Source organism: Monopterus albus, unplaced genomic scaffold (assembly GCF_001952655.1).
Source record: "Monopterus albus unplaced genomic scaffold, M_albus_1.0 scaffold115.1, whole genome shotgun sequence".
NCBI classification, from domain to species: Eukaryota; Metazoa; Chordata; class Actinopteri; order Synbranchiformes; family Synbranchidae; genus Monopterus; species Monopterus albus.
The window spans coordinates 778,427-803,691 of NW_018127995.1; the positions used below are offsets into that span (position 1 = coordinate 778,427).

Here is a 25,265-nt window from a genome sequence, read left to right on the forward strand (position 1 = left end):
GGAAATGGATCAGAAGTTATTTGACACAGAGGCGTCAATTTGTGAGGTTGGGTGAATACCAATCGAGTGAGCTGGATATTGTATGTGGAGTGCCTCAGGGCTCTGTTTTGGGACCTAAACTGTTTATATTATACATCAATGATATATGTAAGGTTTCTGAAACTGTTAAAATGGTTTTGTTTGCTGATGATACTACCATTTGGGCATCTGATGAAAACTTACGGCAACTCTCGGTAAGGGTTTCAGAGGAATTTGTGAAGATAAAGAAATGGTGTGATAGTAATTTACTATCTTTGAATTTGGGGAAAACTAAATATATGGTATTTGGGAACCGTAGACCACATAATGAACTTCAATTGAGAATTGGGGGTGCTAATATCGAACGAGTGTATGAAATCAAATTTTTGGGTGTCATGGTTGACGACAGATTATCCTGGAAATCTCATATCAGTTATGTTCAGCATAAAATAGCTAAAAATATATCGATATTGGCAAGGGTTAGATATATGCTGGACGTTAAAGCATTGCGGATTTTGTATTGTTCATTGATTTTGCCATATTTGGAGTATGGCGTTGAAAACTGGGGAAATACATACAGGAGTTCACTTCAACCATTGTACATATTACAGAAGAGAGCGATAAGAGTTGTGCACAAGATGGGGTATAGGGATCACACAAATGCAGTTTTCATACAGTCCAAATTGTTAAAATTCTTTGATCTGGTGGAATATAAGACTGCTGTGTTTATGTATAAAGCCAGGAACGACTTATTACCTGGTGGAATCCTGAAGTTATTTGGTGAAAGGGAAGGGGGATATAACTTAAGGGGTCACTTAAATTTAAGGGTTCATGCTATACGTACAACCAAAAAAAGATTTTGTATTTCTATAAGTGGGGTCAAATTATGGAATAATTTAACTGTGGACATGAAAAATAGTACTAGAATTGAGGAGTTTAAACATAAATATAAATGTATGTGTTATACAAGATATATGCAAGAATAAGATTATTCGAGAAGGCATTAAGGAAATACTCTGTTTATTTATGTAGAGATACTGCTTGCAGCCAATGATGCATTAATTTTTGTATAATATGATGTCATGGGGTAGGACTGGATAAGTCTGACTTCTTCCTACTCCATTCAAACATGTAATATGTGTAAGCAAACTGATTTTGGATTAGCATTGGTTGGATTGGTAATTATGTGTGTTGTTGCCTTTTGTTCATTTGTTCTGTTCTGCATGTTTGAAAGAATAAAATCAATCAATCAATCAATCAATCAAATCAATCAAAATGCAAAGTGTAACAGGTACCGCACTATGCAAAATCTGAGGCCATCGTTAGATTTGTCATTTTAGCAATGTCATGGTGACTATACATGGTATTTCCTGTATTTTCTGGTTATATCTCGATGAACCTTGCCAAAACAGCCAAACTAATGGCTAAGACACAGTCTTGTACCTGGTGCAGGTGAGGATGTGGGTGAGTTAGGGCACATTTCACACACACACAGGGTGTAGAGTGGTTGGTACCCGCCAGTAAAAACCTTTGACAGTCGTTAAACAGCAAAGTTTTGGGATTTTTGTCTTATCCAAGGGAAAGGTCAGGGACCCCATGTGCTGTCAACGTACAGATCATATGTTTTCATCTGACAAGAAGCTGCTATTTCTCTGCCCTTCAGTTCTTTCAGCTCTGATGTTGTGTTACTGTACCCTGTTAGCTGAGGCCATAGTGCAGACATAACCAGCCACAATCTGACCCTGAACTGTTTCAGTTGCACAGCCTTGTTATGCTGAAGAAGGACCATAACAACCTTACTAGAGCCCTTTTCAGACATGCAACGGAGCCCTGAAATTCTCTGGACTTTACCTGGGGGAGCTGTATATGAGAACACAAATGTCTGAGTCAGTCAACATGGACTTTAAGTGGACTTTGCTCTGCCACCTCCCTAGTACAAAGTCTGCATAATGTCTGAGTGAGCCCATGTGAGAATACAGCAGCGTATCCTGCTACGTGACCACGTCATGTCCTGTCTCTTGCGAGCACTACCCAGGCACGCTCCCCCCAAGCATAAACAATTTCAGTAGGTGAGAACACGTCTGACATTGATGACCTCTTGTTGTGTGCTACATGTGTGACAGGGCAACTCTGGAAGATGCCTGGGCCTGATTCTGTGGACACTGTCCTGTGTCGGCGTGTGAAAATGGCTTATATAGTAAAATATGGTATGGAAACTAGTGAAAATGTTGGCAGTTACCATTCAGTAGATATATGAACTAAGCAGTTCTGTGTCCTTTGTTTTTAAACTGGCAGCAGATGAAGGTCTCAGGACATGTGACTCTTGTCCCTGTTTAAAATTAATAGTTTCTAGTTGTTAATCAGAGATTAGAAAGACTGTGTGTAGGTACTTGTAACACCACGCACAGACACGCACATATCTGTGTCACAGCACACACAAACACTCTTCCCCTCCTTCCTCCCTCCTTTCCAAGGGTGGTAAGTGCCTCCTTCTAACATCACAATAAACAGTAGAGCCTGAGCCTGCCAAGCCGGCCTGCAGAAACAAGTGTCGGCTAGGCTTTGCTTTTCCGGAGGACTCACAAACAAATACACACACACACAGTCTCCCTTCTCACTATAACTGCCTGCACACCACACACAAACACACAAACACACAAACACACACACACCTCCAAAAAGAACAACTTTTGTTGGGCCCTGGCGTTGCTACGGTTACAGGGTCGAGTCCTCGCAGAATTTCATGGAAGCACAGTGAGGTTCTTTAACGGTCACATGGGCACAAAACCCCCCTGGAGAAACAGGGGGTTTAGAGTTTAGGCAGACGTGGTGAAATCTCCCAGCATAGATAATAGCAGCATTTTTGCTTTATACACAATTGGAGTGATTAATCAATTATCACCTTATTAGTCAAATCAATGACTACTTTCAGCAGTCAGGGGCAGATCTAGAGAATTTTGGGTGGAGTGGCCAGGCAGGGGCACAGACTCAGAAGGGGGCGAGTTGAAAAGGTAAAAAATAAATTAAACAAATCATACATTATTAAAAATCCAATTGTTAATTCTGTGTAAAAATGAGACACAGTGCTTTGTTTGCGGCAAACGTTGGCTGAGCTCCTTATTTACTTCAGTGACATCGCTATGCTACGTGCATGATATAAACTTTTACCAAATTTAATTTGAAATTGTTTCATCAATATCAGTTATACCACCAGAAAAATGTGGTATTCAGGTCAACAATGGCCAGTGCCACCCCGGCATATCGTTGCTTGTTTTCTTAGCCAGGACACCCCTGCAAACATCAGGGGGAATATTCCCTGGTTAAATTAAATTAAATAAATGAAGCTTTTAGGCACTTTTATGCCTAAGACTGAATGCAGGACTTGTACCGTCGCTGAAGTATTTTTATAGTGTGTGTGGCGTCACGGTTAAAGATAAAGAAATAAACCCAACAAATACAAACAGAGAGATAGGCAAGATAAAAAGAGTCACATATGAGCAGCTTACATTATACAGCTCTGTAGCCCTGTCTAAGTCTCAGCGGCGGAGGGGAGAGAGACAGTAAAGGAGAGCGACCTTGGACCGTGTGAGGAGACGCTGTTGAGCTCCACATCAATATTTTAACAGGAGAGTTGACACATCAAAAAGAGAGAGAGAGAGAGAAAAGAAGAAGAAGAGTGCCCAACGATTCCAGAGTCATCTAAAATTCATGCATGCATCATCGCTGCCATGAATATTCATATGGAGATGAATATTGAAGTGCAACTCCTATGGAGAGGTTCATCTTTACACTTATCAATAATTCGCAGGCCAGGTGAGTCTCATCGGCCGCTAAATAAATTATATCTGCACACACATGCAAAAAAAAAAAAAGTTTGGAAGAAGAGACACAGAGAGAAAGAGTGAAAAACAACACAAAGTAACATGTTTGCATGTTGCTTTGCAGCAGTGCATTCTGGGTAAGGAAAGACTGGGTTCGATCCTGTTCCAGTGTGTGAGAGCCATGGCTGTCGGGTGTTGGTCTGTCAGTCCGCTGTATAACACCTGACCAAGTGCTGCAGGAACTGAGATCTGAGAAGTTTTGTCAGACATTCACGGCCCCCAGAAGACAAATCACCATGGAGCTAATGATAGCATGTTAGCTTATGGAGCTAATGGTAGCATGTTAGCTTATGGAGCTAATGGTAGCATGTTAGCTTTAAGAGCCGAGCCTCACAACACCCTCACCTCATTCTAGCCTTGTGGTCACACAAGATAAATGTTACCATAGCTGATGGTTTTCACCTGTTGTGTAGTGTTTTTTTTAGAAAGTGAATCAGAGCAGATCTGAGTATTTTTAAGGAGATGAATTGTTTGGTAAACCTTTAATTTATAGGCAGTTAACTAATGTCAAGAAGCTACTTGGAAAAATGGAAGTGATGAGTATTCGTTGTTTATGAATGACCAGAAATGACTGAAATTAAAGCAGAACAAAGAAGGTTTAGTCAGTGAAAAGTCTGTATTATTGAATTAACTGACAGGTGATTAATGGTTTCTATCTTACTATAGATAGTTACCTTGTTATTACTTGCCATCTTGTACTTTATCATACATAAATTACCTGTATATTTCAAAGTATGAGTGCACACTACACTTTATAGGCAGTGGAAAGGTAACTACAGTGATATTTTACAGTACTTCCCTTGTCATTATGCAATATTTGAAAAATATGTACAAATTTTATAGAAATGAGTCGCTGATAGTATTTACAGCGATAACACGTATTAATTATTTCAATATGTTGCAAGTATCCGTATCATTCACACAGTGCTAAGTATAACCAATATACAAATACCAATGAAATTTCCAACACTTGCCACCATTTCCTGTTGGTAAACAATGAACGGTGTTGGCTACCACCAATCCTCGGCTTGTTTAAAGGTGGAGAGGTTACTGATACTGGATACAGAAAGTACTTGGCTTTATCAATGGAACGCTGGCTTTGCATTTATATTGTGTGACAACATGCTGCCCGTCATGTAGTCGGCTAATTAAGTTAATAGTTGTATTATGATTTTACTGAGATTTAACAGCCAATGACGAAGGCTCTGCAGCCATTTTGTCCCCAGTCTGTTGACACCTGACACCGTACTCGTGTCCCCCCACCTCAGCTACTTGTAATTATGGTCTGAACAATGTGTTGTGACAGAAGAACTGCTGAGGCTGTAAAGTCATACATTTAACCAAGCCTGACGACACAGAGGATAAACCCTTCTTTTCTCTGGTGCCACTCTGAGTACAAACCTTACACTGTTTGCCCCACTAGTGGTAGAGAATACCAAAGTCACCTTTCCACTGCTCCAACAGTTTTGACTACTTGCATTGCAAACACTTGTTGTAGACTACACATTAAATCTCTACTCCGAGTACATAAAGTACACAAGCCCAATGTTTTTGCTGCACTACCAGTATCAGTGGAAGTTACAGTACATGTTTTTGGAGGCTGTACATACATAGAGTTATATTTTTAGGCAGACCTCGATTAGAGTGAAGCAACTGTGGCAGAACAACAACTTGTTTCAGACTGTTTTCGATTTTTCTGTGTGTGTGTGAAGGACAAAAGCGGATGACGCAGATTTCTAATCATAACACATGCTGTTCTTTTGTCTGACTCATTTGGCTGCAGTGAAGTCATTACATGAACACACACACAAAACTCTCAGGCACTAGTGCTGTGTCATACACACAAAACACAAATGGTCACACACACAAACACACACACACACTCCTCTATGATATGGTTATGAGGGAGGCTATGCCTTGTAATCCCATTCTCCTTGGTGAGGATGAAGATGGTGTGTGTCTGTGTGTGCGTGCGCGCGCATGTGGAGGGGGGTGATGAGAGGAGGAACTGGGGAGACAGACAAACTGATGAAAGAAGGAAAGATGGGAGGACATCACTTGCTGTGGCTACTGCTGTTTCTACATATTTAGACAGCTTGATCTTCTGACAGCCCTGAGAGCTCCTCCAGGGCTGATGCAGAAGTGGCTGATGGGAGATCTGGGACACCAGAGTAAAGCTGAGATCATCCAGCCCTGGATCAGCTTGTTCATCTGTGTCATAGACCTCCATTGTTGTTCGCCTAGCAACCTCAACAACTGCTCCGCTTTCTGTGGGTGTGCAAAGAATCTAGGGATAGACTGAGCTGTGAAGGGTTAATCAGTTAGAGCTTTCATTGCCCGGCGAAATGAGGACGCATATCTCAGCCGCATTTGAAGGAACCTTCGTCATGGGACAGCTTTGTTGCGACGCTATGATGTAATCTGTCTTCAAATTCAACCGTGCAGAGTGGGGGCAATCAAGGCCCTTTGAAACTGGTGTAACCACCAACAGATCCACTGTTTACACATATTAAATGGCTGAATCCAGATTTCTCCTACATCTGCAGACTTTCTGTGTAAATCGAAATCAACATCAAGACTGCAAGAAGCCTCGAGCAGAGCGTGCGCATGGCTCCAGAGAGCGTGTTCCCGGTGCAGACTTCACCAAACTTTGTTCAGAAGTATATTCATAATAATTCATACTATAAAAGATGTAACAACGTTGGGAAAAATATTCCAAGACAAATAGCACTGCTAAGATCACAGCAGCTGCCGTACAGTATTCATGGCAACAAGTCTTCAGTGTGTTTTATTCCCTCACAGTTCACCCCCTCCCAGACTGTGAGGGATGATGGTGAAAGCTTCAGACCCAAGGGCTCAGTTTGTGAGTTTGGAAGGTGGAACTCTGGATTCACCTAGTCTTCTAAAACGGGGCGGGGCATCAGCCACACTGGAGGCAACGCTGACAGTCCAGGCACAGGCAGCAGAAGGTGTCTTACCTTGAAGAGCTGATGTCTCTGCTCCTCTGACATCAGCAGCTGGTGGCTGTCTGTTACCATGGCGTCCATGTCCATGAGCCAATGCCAAAGCTCCTGGTACTCGACCTCAAACTCCTGCAGACTGAAGACACAGAGAGAGTTGAAGTGAATTAAATGTAATGACATTTTCCTTTTTTGGTTATTCACATGGTGTTTCCTAGATGTCATACACTGCTGTTGTTTCTTGTATTAATATAACATCGTTGTGTCCTGTGGCAGTGGGAAATGTATGCATCCTGTTATGCTGATAGAGCATGCTGCTAAATATGCAAAGTGAAATGAGAGAGAGACGCTGACAGATAATAGCAGACTCAGGAAAAGAGAGGGAAAGTAGAAAACGGACTACAATTTGAACTGAAGCTAAGCATCTTGTATCTCGACTCTCTGGAGTCTCTTGTGAGGACAGAACTTCTTTTGATGCCACCTGTGCTGGTTTTTAAGATAAACCAAACCCAGTGGGTCACAGAGCACCGGTCAAAAAGGAGTGACTTTACTTTCTGTGTGGTTATTTCTAAAAATGTCAGGTGTTGATAGTAAATGACAAGAAGGAGACAAGGAAAGTCCACCTTTCCAGATGGCTGCAGGTCAGGGAGACAGCAGAAACACTAAATCAGTCACAACTATCCACAGAAAGGTTTGGTATGTTGGCTACTTTTAGACCTGTACTTCAGTCCAAATAATGGTTTCCTTTAGTTTGCTCTTTGCACTGAAGTCTAATGCATCAACAGTGCTGGTGTCATCTTGCAAACAGTTCATACCAGTGAGTGGCAGAAAATCACGGTGCACGTCAGGGCTACAACAACTAAGTGATAAAAATCAATTAGCAACCATCTGGCAATGAGGGTTGGGACTAGTCACGTAGCTGTGTGAGGCAGCTGGGTCACTGAGGCAAATCAAAAAGCTTCAAAATGGCAGAAGCGGTGGACAGAGTCAGAGTAAACTGTCAAGTGCCAAATACTGGAAACATATCCAGGGTGCACAGTCTCCACCAGACGCAGCTGCGGTGCGTCCCGTCTGCGACGGTTTGATCCATCCTCTGCGCAGCTGAGTCCGTCTGCGGAGCGTCTACACAACAACTTGTTGTGGTGCTGATTTTTCATGCAGGACATTGTTCTTCATTTGTGAGCTTCTATAGTACATGGGCTTTGTGGTTAACTGGTTTCTGTTTTGGCTGTAAATTGTGTTTATTGTTCTTACTTCATACGTTGTTGTCTGTAGAATACAGACAAAGCCTACAGTTAATGGTTCAACTTTATTTAACAGTTACAGCTACGTTGTTATGAAACATGGATCGAAGAGCTGTGGCTATGTAGTTAACAATACATTCATCCTCATAGGCTAATCATTTCATAGCCTATGATTCACTTAGATATCTTCAGCACCATCTGATCGGTGGGTCGAACTTTGTCAGAAACATCCCAGATGCAGCATCCGTCAAAAATAGACTTGATGCATATCTTTAATGAAGCGGACCGGAGAGCCGCATGTGGGAGCATCAGAGACACAATGTAGTAAGACCGAGTGGACTCACAACCACTGACCAGACCGGCAGCGATCAGCTCCGACCACCGTGTTGCAGACAGAATGCAGCGCCACCACATCCGGTAGAGATTAGGGGTGAGAGTAAATGTGCTGAGGGCTTTACTTTTAAATGTCAGAAGTAACCCGGTTACAATTTGTTTTCTCCAATAAGCTGATTTGTCATGTAGAGAAGAAACCTTGTTTTTCATAGTCAGATTAGAAAAACCTGATTTTCCAAGGTACCTTTCTGTGCCACGTATACACAGCACCAGGTTTCTAACTGCCTTTTTCTGTGTGTGCAATACAAAAGACTGCAGACGGCAGCGGAAGACGGATCATTACCTGGAGCGACACCTCATATTTTACATAAGTCAAAGTCCAACTAACAGCTGAAACTAGGACAGACTGTAGTGGCCTGTGGAAGTCTAAATAAGTCGGTTTAGTGGTAAATTCAGACTGAAAAGGAGCTTTGTTTGTCCGTCTGCCCACCTTCTTCTCACCGAGCTGTCCCTCTGCTCAGACATAGACACTGCAAAGACAAAACAACTAAACAAAAACTAGGAGGCAGCATTTTCTATCACTGACCAGTTCAACTGTGCCACCTGTGCTTCCAAAGTAAGCGTGCAGAAACTTCCCAGTACCCAGGTGACCACGGTGCACGTTAACGTGCTCTGTGATGATCTGTGTACACTGGTTAGCATGTAAACACAGTGAATGCCACTGCTCTCCCTCCCACACTCTCTCATCTCGTCCTCGCCGTCTTTTCTCGTCCTGTCTGTTGTTTCCTCCTCCGTCTGTCTCCTCCCAGCCCTTCCTCCAACTCTTACTGCCTCCCTCCTTTTGCTCCCCCTCACTCCTCCCACTCCTCACCCCTTCCTCCAATGTCCTTTCACCTCCTCTTTCTCAACACAGGATCACATTGAATATTTATGCTGCTGGTGCAGGGGCCGATCGCTGAGACACACACATTAGCGTCAGCCGTTTTGTTAAGGTGTGTGTGTGTTTATTATTTATATATTCGGTGGTTTGCAGTCTCGGCGGGGATTGCCAACATGTTTCTCGACATTAGCGGAGAAATTGTTTGGAATTCTCTGGTCGCCTCCGCCGACAGTTTGACAGCTCTGTCAGGCCCACAGACACACACAGTAACACAGAGGAACGATGACTCGAACACACCGGAACAACACACAGTTACACACACACAGCTGATAATCACATGGACACAGTTTCCAGAAAGCCACACGCACACACACACAGAATACACAAAACAAGCTAATACACACAACAACTCGCCATCAAAGCAGATGGAGTAGACTATGAATGAAATTACAGGAGCAAGAAAAGAGAAAATGACAACAACAACAAAAAAGTGCATCCAGCTCTCGTTTTATTCTGATTCATCATGAAGCCACAAAATCCAAACTGGACTATGAGTCGCTTTGAAGTGGCCACTTCTCTAGCTTCTATACCTGTTAATGTAATGCCCATAATTCCCTAGTCCTTCACCCAAACCCGCTAAAAAAGCCTCGACCCTCAAAGAGCTTTGGAAGATGTAAGAACCAGATAGAAAAATCCAACTTTCAAAAACGTGTCCACACTGGAAAGAATGCATTCTCTTTCTAAAAATGTCCACAGCTTCTAAAAAGTTCCACTTGTCCTAAAATGTCCCCACTTTCTAAAACTGTCCTCACTTCTCTAAAACTTCCTCTGGTTAAAAAAATCCTCCACTCTACAAAACTGTCTCCTTGTTTCTACAACCAAATGTATTTTTCTCCTTTCCTGCCTCTGTCGTCCTCATCCTTCTCATCTCTTCATCTTCAGCTACATGAGATCTTCCTCAGTGCCATCTGCTTCCTATTTCTGCTTCTTCGTCCCACCTCATCCCTCTTCTCACACCCCACCCTAGCCTCTGCTGCAAGTGATTCTCAAAACCGAGGGGATGAAAGCGCAGAAAGCGACTGCTGCTTCCTTCCCCTGAGGCGGTGTTCCTCATTATGTGGTGAGCAGAACGCCCCTTTACTGACTCAGAGAGATGAAGCAGATACAACACTCATACAGATTGTTTTCTCTTGTCGTCCGTCGTTCCTCCGCTCCCCACCTCCCCTCCTCTCATGATTCCATTATACTTACACTAATGCTAACTAAACACTTTGTAACACAGGATCTCTCAGGGGGTGGAAGACGAGAAAACAGACAAATCTGAGAGGAAGGAGCGATGTGGCGGCACCGCAGGGCTGCGTTCAACACCGGGATGGTTACAGTGTTTGAAGTGTCAGGTTCACTTTCTGTCATGCGGCACTGACAACGCACGTGGGAGTGTTAGAGTGAGCCATTCTGACATTTAACCACTTGAGGAAATTTGAGTTATAAGGAATTTGTTATTCATTTCTGACTCGTCATAATTCTAGTCAATACTGAATATAAAGAAACGTAGCAGGTATCATGTGTACAAGTCTAAATAATAGGAAAACATTTCAGTTTGAAAGGTTTAGCATAAGCTCTCCTGGGCAAAGCATGTGACTGCCAAATGTTCCCAGTGAGGAGCAGCCCACTGGTTTACTGGTTATGAGGCTGCTCTGGGCTGTGTCCATCCCTGAACATATTAATAAAGATGAAGACCTGTTAAGAGAAAATATTCTTAGAATAAATGCTTGATATGATTTTTCCACAAAAAGTTTAATTACTTAGTTAAATGTTCTAACAAAACTAATATTAGAATCTAGGACTATGCTAATTTTGCCCATTTCAAAGGTTTAACTGATGTACACAGAATCCGCTGTAAATTCCATTCTGGTGAATATGCACAACACTGACTTCTCTAATGTGTCTGCCAACAGCAGGGATGGAGTTTATCGCAGCAGATCCACCAGCTGCTGCTGTTTGATTATCAGCTGAGAGAAACACATCCTGCACTTTAATTAAGCAGGTCTTCTTAACCTTGCTGCTCCATAACAAGCAGCAAGTCGGCACAACCGCACAAAGTTCAGCCTGTTGCCCCAGCAACCACACCCAGCGATGGAATGATGGAGCAAAGGGAGGAAGTAAAACCACTGAGGTGGGTGGTAACAGTCTCTTCATGGCTGTTAAGCCTGATCTTACCTTTCCCAAGACTGGTCTTTGCTACACCTCCACTGTGTTGTTTTGTTCAAATGTTTTGGAAAATAAAGCTGACCAGTCAATAAAGTTTGCCAATAATCAGCTGGCAAGATTGTTAGCTTAGCATGATTGTGCTAAGGTGACAAAAGGTTCACACACTACATTTAAAAATGTATTTTACCACCAACTCACCCTCCGTTACTGTAAACCACGGCTCTTATGTTTTATTTACACTGCACAGCTGATACGCCGCCTCCATTTTATTAGGAAGCTACGGTAGGTCAGAGGTCACCCAGGTTGACTTTTACTTCCTTTCCATTATCAATGCTAATAATGAGACAGATTCCAATTAGATGTTACTGTTTTAGATGGTCGCTCTAGTTGCTCTTTGTGCTTTCCTGTGTGTGTCCATTTTCTGACTGTGAAACACCTAGTACCTCTGTTTTTGAAAGGTACTTTTTTATTATTATTATTTATTATTACTAGTATTTCTTCTACTTCAAGCTCACTTTTTTAATGGGCAGGCATTAGAACTGACATCTTGGAACAAAGTGTAAACACTGTGTAAACATTGTCTTTCCAGCCAGGCTTAAATGGATTTGCCACTTTCTGCTTCTGTCTCTCTCTTTTCATCGCTTCCTAATTCTTGTATTTCTGTTTCCATCACTGCTGCAACAGTGACAGCAGTTGCATCCTCCGCCTCTTACTCATCTCCATCCTCCATACAGAAGAAAGAAGAAAGGGAGGAAGATGAAGAGAAAGGGAGAAGCAAGGTGGACAATGGAGGAAGAAACAAGAGAAGAGTCAAGGTGGAAAAAAGAATATAAAGGAAGAACAGGAGACAAAGGTTAGAAAAAAATGGCAGAGACCAAAACATAAGAAGTGGTTATAAGGATGAACAAAATGAAAAAGAAAAGGAGAGAGGAAGAGGACTACAGAACAGAGACAAATCAAAAAGTAGTTGCAGTGGGATAAAGACTGAAAGGGAAGGAGAGAGGGTGAAAGTGGAACAAAGAGGAGCAGAACGAAAGGAAGGACAAAGGCAAAAGGAAAGAGGAGATGAGGGAAGAGGGAGAGAAAAAGAAGAGGTGAAGGAAAAGGAACAAATGGAGGGTGGTACAGATTGTCAGGTTTAGGAGAGAAGCAGTGGAGGAGTATGGACAGGAGAGGGGGATGAAGTGATCGAGTGAAAGGTTGAATGAGTCATATTGGCAGCAGTCACCTTTCAGTCAGACACTGTTGGATTTATGAGCTGATTCCCTGACACTGATGGATTCATCCTCCAGAGACAAAACCTGCCAGTGAACGGCAGCACGGCGCCCCCTGCTGACGTCCACTCATTCACCGCCCATCCTAACGGATTCATCCGACGTCTGCACAGAGCCCCCTGCTGACATCCGCTGACACTGTTCAGCCATTAAGTCACTTAACACTTATTTATTAATCCATTCACTCATCAACGCCCTCATCCGAATCGCTCAACAGTTAAAAGATAAACTCATTCTTTTGCTGACTTATATTCATATTCATTCATGTATTCATTCACCGTATGTATTCCTTCGTTGACTTATATTCTTTGTACCCCACTGATTTGCTTTGTTTATACATTTATTCATTCACTCCCTCATTCCTTCACTGATTCATTTATGCATAACATTGGTCTCTTTGCAGTTACAGAAGTAAATGAATGAACAAAATCTGAATTCTATGCTTATGAAAGGTGAATGAACCAGTCGTTCAAACAAATGATTTTATTTGTTTACATCATGTTTTTGATCAAAACGTTCTTATACCTCTAAACTAATGAATAAGTTAATCAGTCAGGATTATTTTTAACATTAAAAAGTGAAAATGATATCAAAATAATATCAAGAACTTTCCATCCATGTGGAGATTTTCTTCTTTAAAATAAAAAATTCTAAATCCCAACTTATTTGCTTCTTATTTAAATAAACGATGAATATATAATTTATAATAGTTCAACAAGCAGGTGGTCATTTATTGGACGTTTTATCTACTTAAAAAACCAAAATATTTTTAAAAAATGTTGCATCTAAATTTCATTTGTTCATCTGAAACTGAAACATTTTGTGTGAGATCAGTAAATAATTCAGTCTGACCTTCATTTTCTTCACAACTGAACCAAAACCAGAAATCTCACAGCAGCTGAAGAAAAACATGCAACAGCCAATTAATACGAAACTCATCACACACACCACTGCACCGGACACACAAACACACACTAATGTATGAATAGCCAATTAGTGTCCAACACATCCAGCATAAATAACTGAAACACACTGCAGCCACAGAGGACGGAGCAACACAAACAGAAACGAGTGCTCATTTAGATTTGCGTGTTCTCTCTCTCTGTACATAAACAAGTTGTTTTTGTTTTATTTAAATCCCAAAGAAGAAGCCCACTGCTGCTAAAACTGCACTGTAAACACTTGAACTGAGGACACATCCTTCATGTAAGTGACTGACGACAACGCACAACGCAACACAGTCTGCAGAACGTAACACACGCTCACAGTGACCAGTTACAGCTCCATTTTTCATTTGCATACACACAACTCGGTGTCTGTGTGTGCATGTGTGTGCGCCCTCCCTGTGAGTGATAACCACAGAGGAAGGGTCCTCAAAGCCGGGGATGAAACGCTGACAGGCAGCGTGACCAAAGCCGCCGCTCGCCGAGCTGAGCCTGGCCACACCAGATTACTGCTGTTAACACTCACACACTCGGTGTGATTACATTAACCTCTTGTGTGTGTCTTTCTGCTGTTTACCATTGTCATGTGTTGCCGTCTTGCTGTCTTGTTTTGTCTTCTAGTAGCTTGGTCTCGTTTTATTTGACATTACATTCTATAGATTCCTTCTTGCGTACATTTGACTAAAGCCACCGTTCCTCCATGTAGCAAAGATTTAAACTGAGAGCCAAAGGGAAATGTGAAAACCCAGTTTATAATAACACAAATTACTCAAAAAACAGCCCTACAGCATCATCTTGCTCAACAACATGTCAAACTGTTTGCTCCATTTGTCACGACAGGGATGGTGTATTACCTCTGAAATGATGTGGAGTCATTGTTTATTTACTACTTCTGTTGTCAGTGGCCTTTAATGGACACCATTTCTCAAAAGCTCAGCACCATCACAGATTAAATGTCACCATCTTGACAGACTGAGGCAGGTTGAGACAGCAGAGGCTAAAGCGAAAATGGCAAAAAGTAGGGTGGAAATAAACCGATTCACATTAGAATCGCGATTAACAACTGTAAATCAATTAAAAATGCTAAAAATCCATTTCTGTCACAATGTGGATGGAATGTAAGAAGTGGAACTCAACCGCGAAGCCAGTGTAGCGTACGGACAGCGGACGACGTTGTAACCTCAGTTCATCTTAAGACAAGGAATTCATCTGCATGTATTAACTTGTTATTGAGCTCTGAAAGACGAGCGCAGCGAACTGTGTGGACACTTCGTAGGGCATCACCAACAGACTGACGTTAGTGTAGCGGAGAAAAAGTACTACGAGTAAAAGTACTGATGCAGACTGGCACATTTGTATTATTGGATTATACTTATTGATGCGTTACCATGTTCATTGCCTTTGATGCTGCAGCTGGTAAAGGTGGAGCCACTTTTAACTATTATACTTACAGTTTCAAGTACTTTACAAGCTGCTACCCAGCAGGACAGAAATCAGCTGTAGGACACACAGTAAACTAGAGTAACAGCCAAAATATAAAGCCTTCGTTCTTTTTACTGAATCAAAAAGCTTTTGAATCTAATATTTCTGAACTGAATCATGACTCTAGCAAACATTCCCACCCCTAGCAAAACGATGACGTCTAAGCAGCTGATGCTGTTAGGTTCCAGCTCATTGTTAAGTGTCTGCACAGGTTTACTGCTCTGGTTCACTGTCACTTCTCTCATAGCATCGTTAATCTGCCGCAGCAGGAAGCACCCGTTTTCAAACGCCATGATGCACGACCTGCTCAGACTCAGAGACCAGCTGGCAAACAAGGTGGAGCTTTGGCAGCTAAAGAGCCAGAGATTAAGCTCAGGAGGTGGTGGAGACCAAACACAGAGCTAACAGAGGGAACACTGGACAATCGATGGTGACCAGAGACGTGACTGAATGAACAATCACCTGCTGTGATGACTGACAGGTGTAATCACTGCACATAAAATAGCTAATAATTAATAACATGTATGTACATGTTCTGAAATGGATGGCTGTTTGTCTTCTTGTTTTTTCCTGTTTTATTTGGTGCACATCAGGGGCCATTGAGCTGGAGTCAGAGTCCTGGTATTTTAACATACTTGGCAATAAAGTTTTGACTGATTCACTGATTGACGGTAAAGAGCTGTTAACTAACGGATAAAAGAGAAACAAGTACAAAGACTTTCATTACACACCTTGCCACACATTAAACATGTACTGGGGGCTTTAATTGTTGAAACGGACAAATTAACACACTAACACTGTAATACAAACACATTTTTCTGAGTAATAAGCCAAAAATTCATAAAAACAAAACGAGACAAAACAATAATGTTACAGAAGCTAGTGACCTCATGACTTTCTTATTCTGCTGCTCACCTGTTGCTCCTGGCCAGCTGACTGGAGAGCCTCCTACTGGTGGAGGGGGGGTAGTGCAGGCTGCTCAGTTTGATGGCCATCTGCTCCAGGGCGGCTCGCTGGGCTTCACACTGACTGGACATCAGCTCGGCCTGGAGGAGACAAAAGCAGGACGGACAGGCTTCAGTCGTACGTCATTCTCACTGGGCAAACACATCTATGTCATTTCACTTCATTTATACAGCCTAAGAGGTTTAGAGCATGTCAGTCCCACCAGAAGAGAACAAACATATTTCACTGGCACCAAAGAAATTTGTCAATTTACAGGTTTTTACTTTTCTAAATTGTAACAGGTTCTAACAAGCACAGTGGTATGATAGTTCCTAGTGACCCCAGGACCTTTCCTTTAGCACACACACACAAATAAACAGGATAAACTCTACTGTTTTAACTACACGCTCTGTTTTAAGGCTCTAAAAACAGCTGGATGTCATGAACAGTGCACGGGGTCAGGGCAGCCTTTAAAGTTGTGATGGTAAAATTAGATATTTATCCAATTTAAAGAAGCTCATTGCTGTTTTGGTTGGCTCAGCCACTGAGAACTCATGAGTGCATCTGTCCACACAAAATATGGAGGAGAACACAAAAGTAGTTATAGTTTATAGGTTAACTTCCAACAGATCAGCAGAATCAAAGCAACAAAGCAAACAACCTGTTTGTGACATGTAAAAAACTCTGCCAGCCGCTTGTGTCCTGAAGGTGAACCAGGTGTGTGTGTGTCTGAGTGTGTGTGTGTCTGAGTGTGATCATCTTCCTCCGAGTGTGATTAGCTGTTTATTACAGATGAATGAGAGTCAGCCGCACCATATTTTGACAGACATGTCCTTTAAAGCCCTGCGAGCAGCCGACAAACCACTAGAAACACACTCCACGCTCATCCTGTACTCTCACATCGGCTGACGCACACACACACTCACTTTAATACTCCTATGTATATGCATATAAGAGTATATACAAACACACCCATCGCACCTGCACCAATGTTCCCATAATGCCACACACCCTCACAAAATGACCATGAACTGCTCCACACACACAAAAATAAACACATTGAGCATGAATCACAACTATTTCTCACAAATTATCCTGCACACACACACAAACACTCCACAGCTAGTTGCACTCAGGATCTACACACAATCATATAGAGGCACTCAGCGCGCCGCTCAGATGTAATTGCATACAAACTATATGGAGATGAGACTTCAATTGAGCCAGTGACGGCGGAGAGAGCGTGTACAAACAGTGACACACACACACACACACACACATATGACCTCCTGCTTTTTCCTCATTCAGTAACAATCTGAATAAAGTGTCGTGGCGTCGCGTTCGCCGTCCGATCTACTTAGCGGACTCGGCAGAAGAATCTGGAAAGGTCATCCAATCTGTGGAAGGCAGAGCCGCTCAATCAGACAGCTAATAAACAAACCGGCAAAACACAATCAGCAACACTGTCTGCATCTCTGTGTGTGTGTTAAAGTGTGCGTGAGGTCGTGTATGTTTTGTTTGTGCATGTGTGTGCTGCTATTACAGAAATGAAACTAACTGGAAGCTCTCAGAGAAAATGTTTCTCACTTTGTCTAAATGTCTCCCCACTTTCATTCATTACTTCTCTCTGAGTCTCTCTCGGATGCGTTTGCAGGCTGCTTGCTGCCTGGTTAGTCGGTCAGTGATTCAGTAAATCAGTCAAGTTGTTCATTAGTTGTTAGATTGTTCTTTTTGTTGCTAATGTGTTACTTCATGCAGCTTATACCTCTGAATCTGGGCCCAGAACTCCACGTGAAAATCCACTAATTTATGAGTAAGAATGATCTGAACAGGACGCATTAATCAAGCAACTAAGTCAGACTCACACAGCCAGGTCGGGGTGACCAGATGATTAATCATGGATGTTCAAAGTGGGATAGCCAATCAGATAAACGGATATGACCTTCACTGTTTAACAAAATCTCAGTGACCCTACTCTCCAAAGGTTTCTAAGCCTGTTTCAGACACGGGATACGTAACATCGCTGCTTCTTCAGTCTGTGAAAATGACAGCTTCCTGCCACTCAGACACAGAGTTGGGCATCGTTTGGGCTTTTTCTGATATGTGTGCTAAAATGAAACTTTTAAAAGTGCCAGTGCCTAAACAGTTCCAGAACCGATAGCATAAAACCAGGCCACAAATTTCATAATTAATTTGAAGGCTAAGGTCATTTGGCTTTCCATTTTGTATGTTTTCAGAGGGCACAAAGGTCATGTGACTGGGCACCAAGGGCACCAAGGGCAAGGCATATGACAAGCTTGTGTATACAGCTGGAGCAGTAAAGTTACAAAGTGCAGATGCTTATAGGACGGTTAGGATGCAGAGACAGCACAGTAACTGTTCACCTTTATTATAACTTGGATAGTAAATGGTTGTCAGTATTAGTGCTTATTTAGCATGTGCAGTATTTCAAATAGCAGAGAAAACACGGTACAGTTCAACACTACATGTAACGTTTTGCAGCTTATAGCCAGAGCCACGTGTTACACCCTTCGATCTGCTTAACCAATGAAACTAAAGGAAGCCGCATCGTAGCACCGCAGGCCTGACTGATGTAAGACACAGAAGTTCACCAACAAACAGCTCATAAATGTTGGTGTTAAAGAGTCAACAACATTAAATTCTATGGCACATTCTGCCGACTGGCGTGAACCACAGAGGCTTTATGAGGAGCGCTACCAGGTGAACAGCCTGATTGAGCACCGTTCTCCTTAATACACCCATAAACACACTTACATGAGTAACTGAACATGACCGATCACTTACAGAGATCGATCCTCAGACCTGATGGGTCTGACATATATACAGGGCGTCACAGCCAGATATCAGGGCAACGACGGCCATGGCTGCTTGGACATTGGGAGATTTGTACCCTGCAAATAACGAAGGTTGACAAGGCTGATTCAGTCTGGTAGATACCGATTGTATAGGAATCGGTGCCACATTGGCACCAGGTTTTGGTAACCATGCCTACTCAGGCACGGGTCAATTTTAACTTAATGTTCCTCAAGGGATCCCTCGCTCGCCAGCCATACGCACGAGATTGGACCTAAGTTTTCTGTCTACAACACGGTGAATGAGTCATTTTTTACTGAGCTGACCAACTCGAAAAAACGCATGAGAGACGCAAGCTGTTTGCAGTAAAGGCCATAAACCCTGTGCCCTCCATGTTAATGGGTGGGACATGAGCCAGACTAGAAACTGTCAGTGCAAATCAGATAAATAGTTCCCAGATGTCACCTCTGTCATTTCTGGTAGACATTATCACACTGATGTGTGAACAAGTGGTCATTTTCTGGCAAGTGTGTTATTGGATTATATACAAAGAGGTGTGTTTTGGTTGAATTGACAGGTGTGATTGGCTGGCTGATGCGGTCACTCAACATTTGGTCACTACTGCGCAGAATCTTACTGCAAAAAAAGATGGCAGCTGCCGTATTCACAACGTTTTGACTTAATTTATGCAGCTAAAACTACTCAACTGCAAATGATGCACATACTGAATTTCCATGTTCAGTGCTTTGCTTTTTATTAAAAGTTTCACTGTGTAACATTCTCTAAGAAAAACTGCTGCAGACAAAATCGTTGAAACTGTAAATGCAAATTTGTCAGTGTCGGTGAGTCAGTGAGGTCAGTTAGTTGGTTAGTCACAGACTCAGTTCTGTCTTTATTCACTTGTTTTGTAGTTTGCAGAACGCAAGTGAACACAGACACAGTCCGGCTGAATTTGGCTTTTCATATAACAGCTGACTAAAACCGAAATGAAACACACCCACAGATACACACAGTGAAGCAATTTCTCCTGGACGCCTCGAGGACAGAGAACTGGAACGCTGTCTTTTGAAAACACACACACACACACACACACACACACACACACAGAGAGAGATGAGTTGGGCTGCTTCCCAGTCTGAAGGATCTTCAAGGATTTCTGTCAGAAATTATTTCTCTTCAAACTAGACTCATGGCTCCATCTGTTAATAATAATAATAATGTGCATGTGTGTGTGTGTGTGTGTGTGTTCTTGTACTTGCTAGTGAGGACCAAAAAAGTATTATTTGCTACAAAGTGAGGACATTCTGGCTGGTGAAACAATTTTTCCAGGGTTAAGACTTGGTTTTAGGATTCAGGTTAGAATTAGGTTTAGCGTTGGACTTAGGGTTAGGGCTAGGCATTTAGTTGCAATGGTTGAGGTGTGTGTGTGTGTGTGTGTGTGTGTGTGTGTGTGTGTGTATGTGTGTGTGTGTGCCTGGCATTACCCAGACTGTGAGGAATAAAACCTGTTTATACACGGACACTGTGGGGACTTTGCCTCCCTTGGGGGGACCAGATGCTGATCACCACTGTGTAAAACACTGAATTTTGGTTGATGACAACTTGGTTTAAGGTTAAGGTGAGGTTAGATGTTAGTCTCCAGGAAATGAATGCAAGTCAATGTAATGTCTCCACAAGGAATAAAAACCAATGTGGGTGTGTTCATTGTGCCCGCCTGTGTGCTGAACTGTCACAAGGATCAAAACAAAAGTGAAAATGTGCATTTCTGAGAGTTACTGTTACAGTCGACATCTGACCCACACACACAAGGAGGTGAGCAATGTGTGTGTAGGCCGTGATGCAAGTGAAGCACAGATCTCACACACACACATCTGCAATGCAATGGAAAAAACATTTGGTAGTATGGATGTCATCAGTCTGGGCCTTTTCTTTTATCACTTTCAAATGATAACACTTTGTTACTGTTCAGCAAAGTTGGAATACGACCAGTCAGACTGCAAACAAAACTTCAGGTTAGCGAAATCAATTCTGATGAGGCGAGCTCTGTTCAGAATCGAGATCTACAATGGCGCGCTTAAACAACGAAGAAAAAGGATGAAAGACCACTTTAAAATAAGAAAATAAATCATTAGACATTTGTACCACTACTGAGTGTGAGTGTGTGTGTTCATCTGAATGGCTGAAGCCAGTGTTTCACACAAGAATCAGTGAGAATCTGCCTCGTTTGTTGAATATGTAGACCATCCCCTGACACACACACACTTTGTGTGTGTGTGTGTGTGTGTGTGTGAGCCCGTGGTTGTGTGTGTGTGTGTGTGTGTTATGCTGAATCAAGTCATTCTGGGGCTTTTTGTTTACATGTCAGGGCCAATTTACGCAGCATGCCTAGATACCCTCACGAGCACATCTCCTGTGAGGGGTGTGTGGTTTCTTGCATGTTTTCATGTTCAAAAATACATGAATGTGTGTGTGTGTGTGTGTGTGTGTGTGTGTGTGTGTGCTGGAAGGGATGCATGTTGATTTGCTGCTTTGAAAATGTGGCTCGATCCCCTACTTGTGTGCACGTGTCCGGATGTGCTTTTGTTAGTGTGTGTGTCTGTGTGTGCGTGCCTGTGTGTCTCCTGGGGTTTTCCCAGGGCTATAACTGCCAATCAAACAGCTGTGTGAGACTGAGAGCTGAGGAGCAGCAGCAGAAACACACAGCAAGACCCAGAAGACATCGTCCACTTGTCAACAGGGATCATTAAAAACAAATATCAACAAATAAGCCAATGCACAAATCAATCACCTAATCAATCATGTCACAGAACAACACTGTAGTGGCATTAGATCCATATACAGGAAGCGGAGTGTACTCCCTCGGCCCAGACACGTCGTCTTATCTCTGTCACAGGCCACGCTATCTGTCCCAGTGTTGGCAAACAGGAGCGACTTTGTGTGCGACTGAGGGTCCAGCAGTGCTTGCGGTGCTCCTTCAACATTGTCTCTTTAATCTCACAGGAACATCTTAATGCCAGGAGTCATGTGAATGACTTTCTGCCCGCTGGCTCTCTGTGCTGATTGCTGCCGGGAGCGCTGCTCACAAACACAGTTCTTAGAATTCAGCAAGTTTTGGCACCAAGATGGTGGAGTGCAAACTCAAGGCAAGTTGCACACAGTTCTGACTTTCGGCTCCTGGAGAGTTGGGCTGTTTTATGCCCGTTTCAGAGTACACGACTTAAGCCCAATAACCCGATCCGATGGTCGTAGGGCATCAGAACTGACAAATGGCGATTGATCGTTTTATCTTGTATAGCATGTCATAGTAAACGACAACAGTGCTGCCTTGTGAAGCAGCTACTCTATTAGGGCTAGCTAGCCGCTTTTCAGTTCCAATACCGGCTTAAAACATTTATTTTTAACTGCTACTTGAAGTTCTCAGTGAAGGTGCGACAACACATGCTGCTACGATCTCCGTGCGACCCACAGATGGGTCAACAGTTAACCCGCACCCCACCCTTTATTTTAAGCTTTTTCAAACACAAGCAGCTAGTATCACACACACTCTTCTCCTGGTCCCTGGCACCTCCAGGTCATGATGACATCAGGCTGCGATATGTCGGGTACCAACATGTAGTCCATCATATCCATCATCCATGAGTTTATGACCTTATGATCATATACAGTGGGTACGGAAAGTATTCAGACCCCCTTAAATGTTTCACTCTTTGTTATATTGCAGCCCAATGCTAAAATCATTTAAGTTCATTTTTTTCCTCATTAATGTACACACAGCACCCCATATTGACAGAAAAACACAGAATTTTTGACATTTTTGCAGATTTATTAAAAAAGAAAAACTGAAATATCACATGGTCATAAGTATTCAGACCCTTTGCTGTGACACTCATATATTTAACTTAGGTGCTGTCCATTTCTTCTGATCATCCCTGAGATGGTTCTACACCTTCATTTGAGTCCAGCTGTGTTTGATTATACTGATTGGACGTTGTGAAGCCACTCCTTCGTTATTTTAGCTGTGTGTTTAGGGTCATTGTCTTGTTGGAAGGTGAACCTTCGGCCCAGTCTGAGGTCCTGAGCACTCTGGAGAAGGTTTTCGTCCAGGATATCCCTGTACTTGGCCGCTTACTATTAAGGCGAAAAAGTTCAGGGGTCGCATCAGGTCGCCTGCGTCTGTGCAGTGTGACCTGATGCGGCCCCTGAAGCGAGACACAGGAAACAGAAATACTGCAAAATAATAATAATGCGACTAAACGAGACAAAATAACGTTATAGTAAATGGACTGTATTTATATAGCACATTTCTCACAGCGTGTTGCACTGGCCAAAGCGCTTTACAGGAGATCATACACAATTCACACACCGATGACGACAAGGCTGCCACACAACGGCGCTAGTCAAGCCACCGGGAGCAATTTGGGGTTCAGTGTCTTGCTCAGGGACACTTAGGCATATGGGGAGACCGGGAGTCGAACCACCAACTTGCTGGTCAGAAGACGACTTGCCCTACCTCGTGAGCCACAGCCACCCGTTGGAACATTTTGTTTAGTCTCGTTTTGGTTAACAAAATTGAAGAGACATTTTAGTATAGTTTTTATTTAGTAAACCACATTTAGTCTCATTTTTATCCTCAACAATCTTGCATTATACATTTAATTATAGTCATCGTCACATGACCAGCATTTTCATAGCGTCTCGTCTCGTTTTGTCACGTGATAAAGGTTCGTTGACGACGATATTTAGTCATAATTTTCGTTGACGAAAGCAACATTAGTTAGTATACTGCAACGTAAGAATGACGAGGGCTCACGTCACTGTTTATGTCTCATATCAAGAGAAACTCCCCCCCAAAAAAAGCCTCAGTAAGAGCCACGGAGGATGGACTCTCTACCAGGACGGACAGACAGGAAATCAATGTCATGTACAGGAGAAACTCCCCCCCAAAAAAGCCTCAGTAAGAGCCACAGAGGAAGGACTCTTTACCAGGACGGACAGACAGGAAATCAATGTCATGTACAGAACAGAGCACATAGTAGCTTTACAGTATGGGCAATCAAAATGACAAATTTGTTGCCAAAAAAACTTGTGGTTTGTCTTATGAACTGACAATTGATGGTAATTTCTTCTGACAGTGTGTGGGAGTGTGTGTCGCAGGTCAATACTGGAGGTGAGATACTCCAATAACAGGGTGTTTTTGTCTTGATAGAGCAGAGCAGTGGGTAATGATACAGGATCAATAATGAATATGAGAAGGCTGAATCCAGCTGCAAGCACGCACGCACACACATGCACACGAGTGCGTGTCGATACTGTAATACAGTTTGATCTGTGTGAAGCATTTGAATGAATGCTCCACTTTCATCTGTGAGGGAAGAATAAATAATTGTCAGCAATACAAGACTACACACACACACACACACTGTGCCTTTCTATAGCTATGAGGACACTCAGAGTCAGAATCAGAAACAGCTTTATTGGCCAGGCGTGTTGGACACACAAGGAATCTGACTCTGGTCCAGTCACTCTTGGTGTGTATGTACAATGTTCTTCCATAAGGCAACAAGATAAAACTGGGAGAAAAGAAAAGAATGTGCAAACAAGAAAAAGCAATGTGCATTAGAAAAATAAAAATAAAAAATAAAGCACTATTGGACAGCACAGATCGTAGCCCAGGTGTAGACTGTGCAAAGAGGCCTCAGAGACAGTCCAACACATAGGGGCAAGATGTACAATGCAGGCAGGAACAGCACAACCACGTCTGGGCTAGACCCTCCCAAGTCCAGATGGGACACTCCTGAGAAGGTTGTGGGACCTCCAGATCCAGAGAGACAGGAAGGTACTGGCCAACCGTCCCGACAACGTGGTAGGAGACAAGGAACAGAAGGAGCTAGTGGTGATAGACGTAGCAGTTCCAAAAGACAGCAACATCAAGAAGAAGAAATATGAGAAGCTGGAGAAGTAGCAGGGTCTGAAAGAGGAACTGGAGAGGACGTGGAAGGTGAAGGCCAACATGGCCCCAGTGGTGGTAGGAGCACTCGGAGCTGTGACCCCTAAACTGGAAGAGTGGCTCCAACAGTGCTAAGTACAGCTAAGTGGCAACTGTGGTTCAGTGGGTAGAGCAGCCGTCTCCCAACCGGAGGTTTGATTCTTGCTGTCTGCAGTCCACATGTCAAAGTGTCCTTGGGTAAGACACTGAACCCCCCCCTGTTGCCCCCGACGGTTAGAGCCATCGGTGTGAGTTGGGAGTTAATCATATATTAAATTAAACAATGCGTTTAA

General features: G+C 42.8%; 1 protein-coding gene across 2 annotated transcripts in view; it reads right to left on the bottom strand.

Moving 5' to 3' along the window:
- Window positions 1-16,274, bottom strand: part of akap6 (A kinase (PRKA) anchor protein 6) — an 82,609-nt gene extending 66,335 nt beyond the window's left edge. For both annotated transcript variants that reach the window (XM_020611528.1, XM_020611527.1), the window contains exons 1-2: window positions 16,143-16,274; window positions 6,878-6,998 (exon numbers count right to left, since the gene is read on the bottom strand). In XM_020611528.1, coding sequence (XP_020467184.1) covers window positions 6,878-6,998; window positions 16,143-16,264 — 243 coding nt within the window. In that variant the 5' untranslated portion in view covers window positions 16,265-16,274. The remainder of the gene's footprint in view (window positions 1-6,877; window positions 6,999-16,142) is intronic.
- Window positions 16,275-25,265: the final 8,991 nt, after the last annotated feature.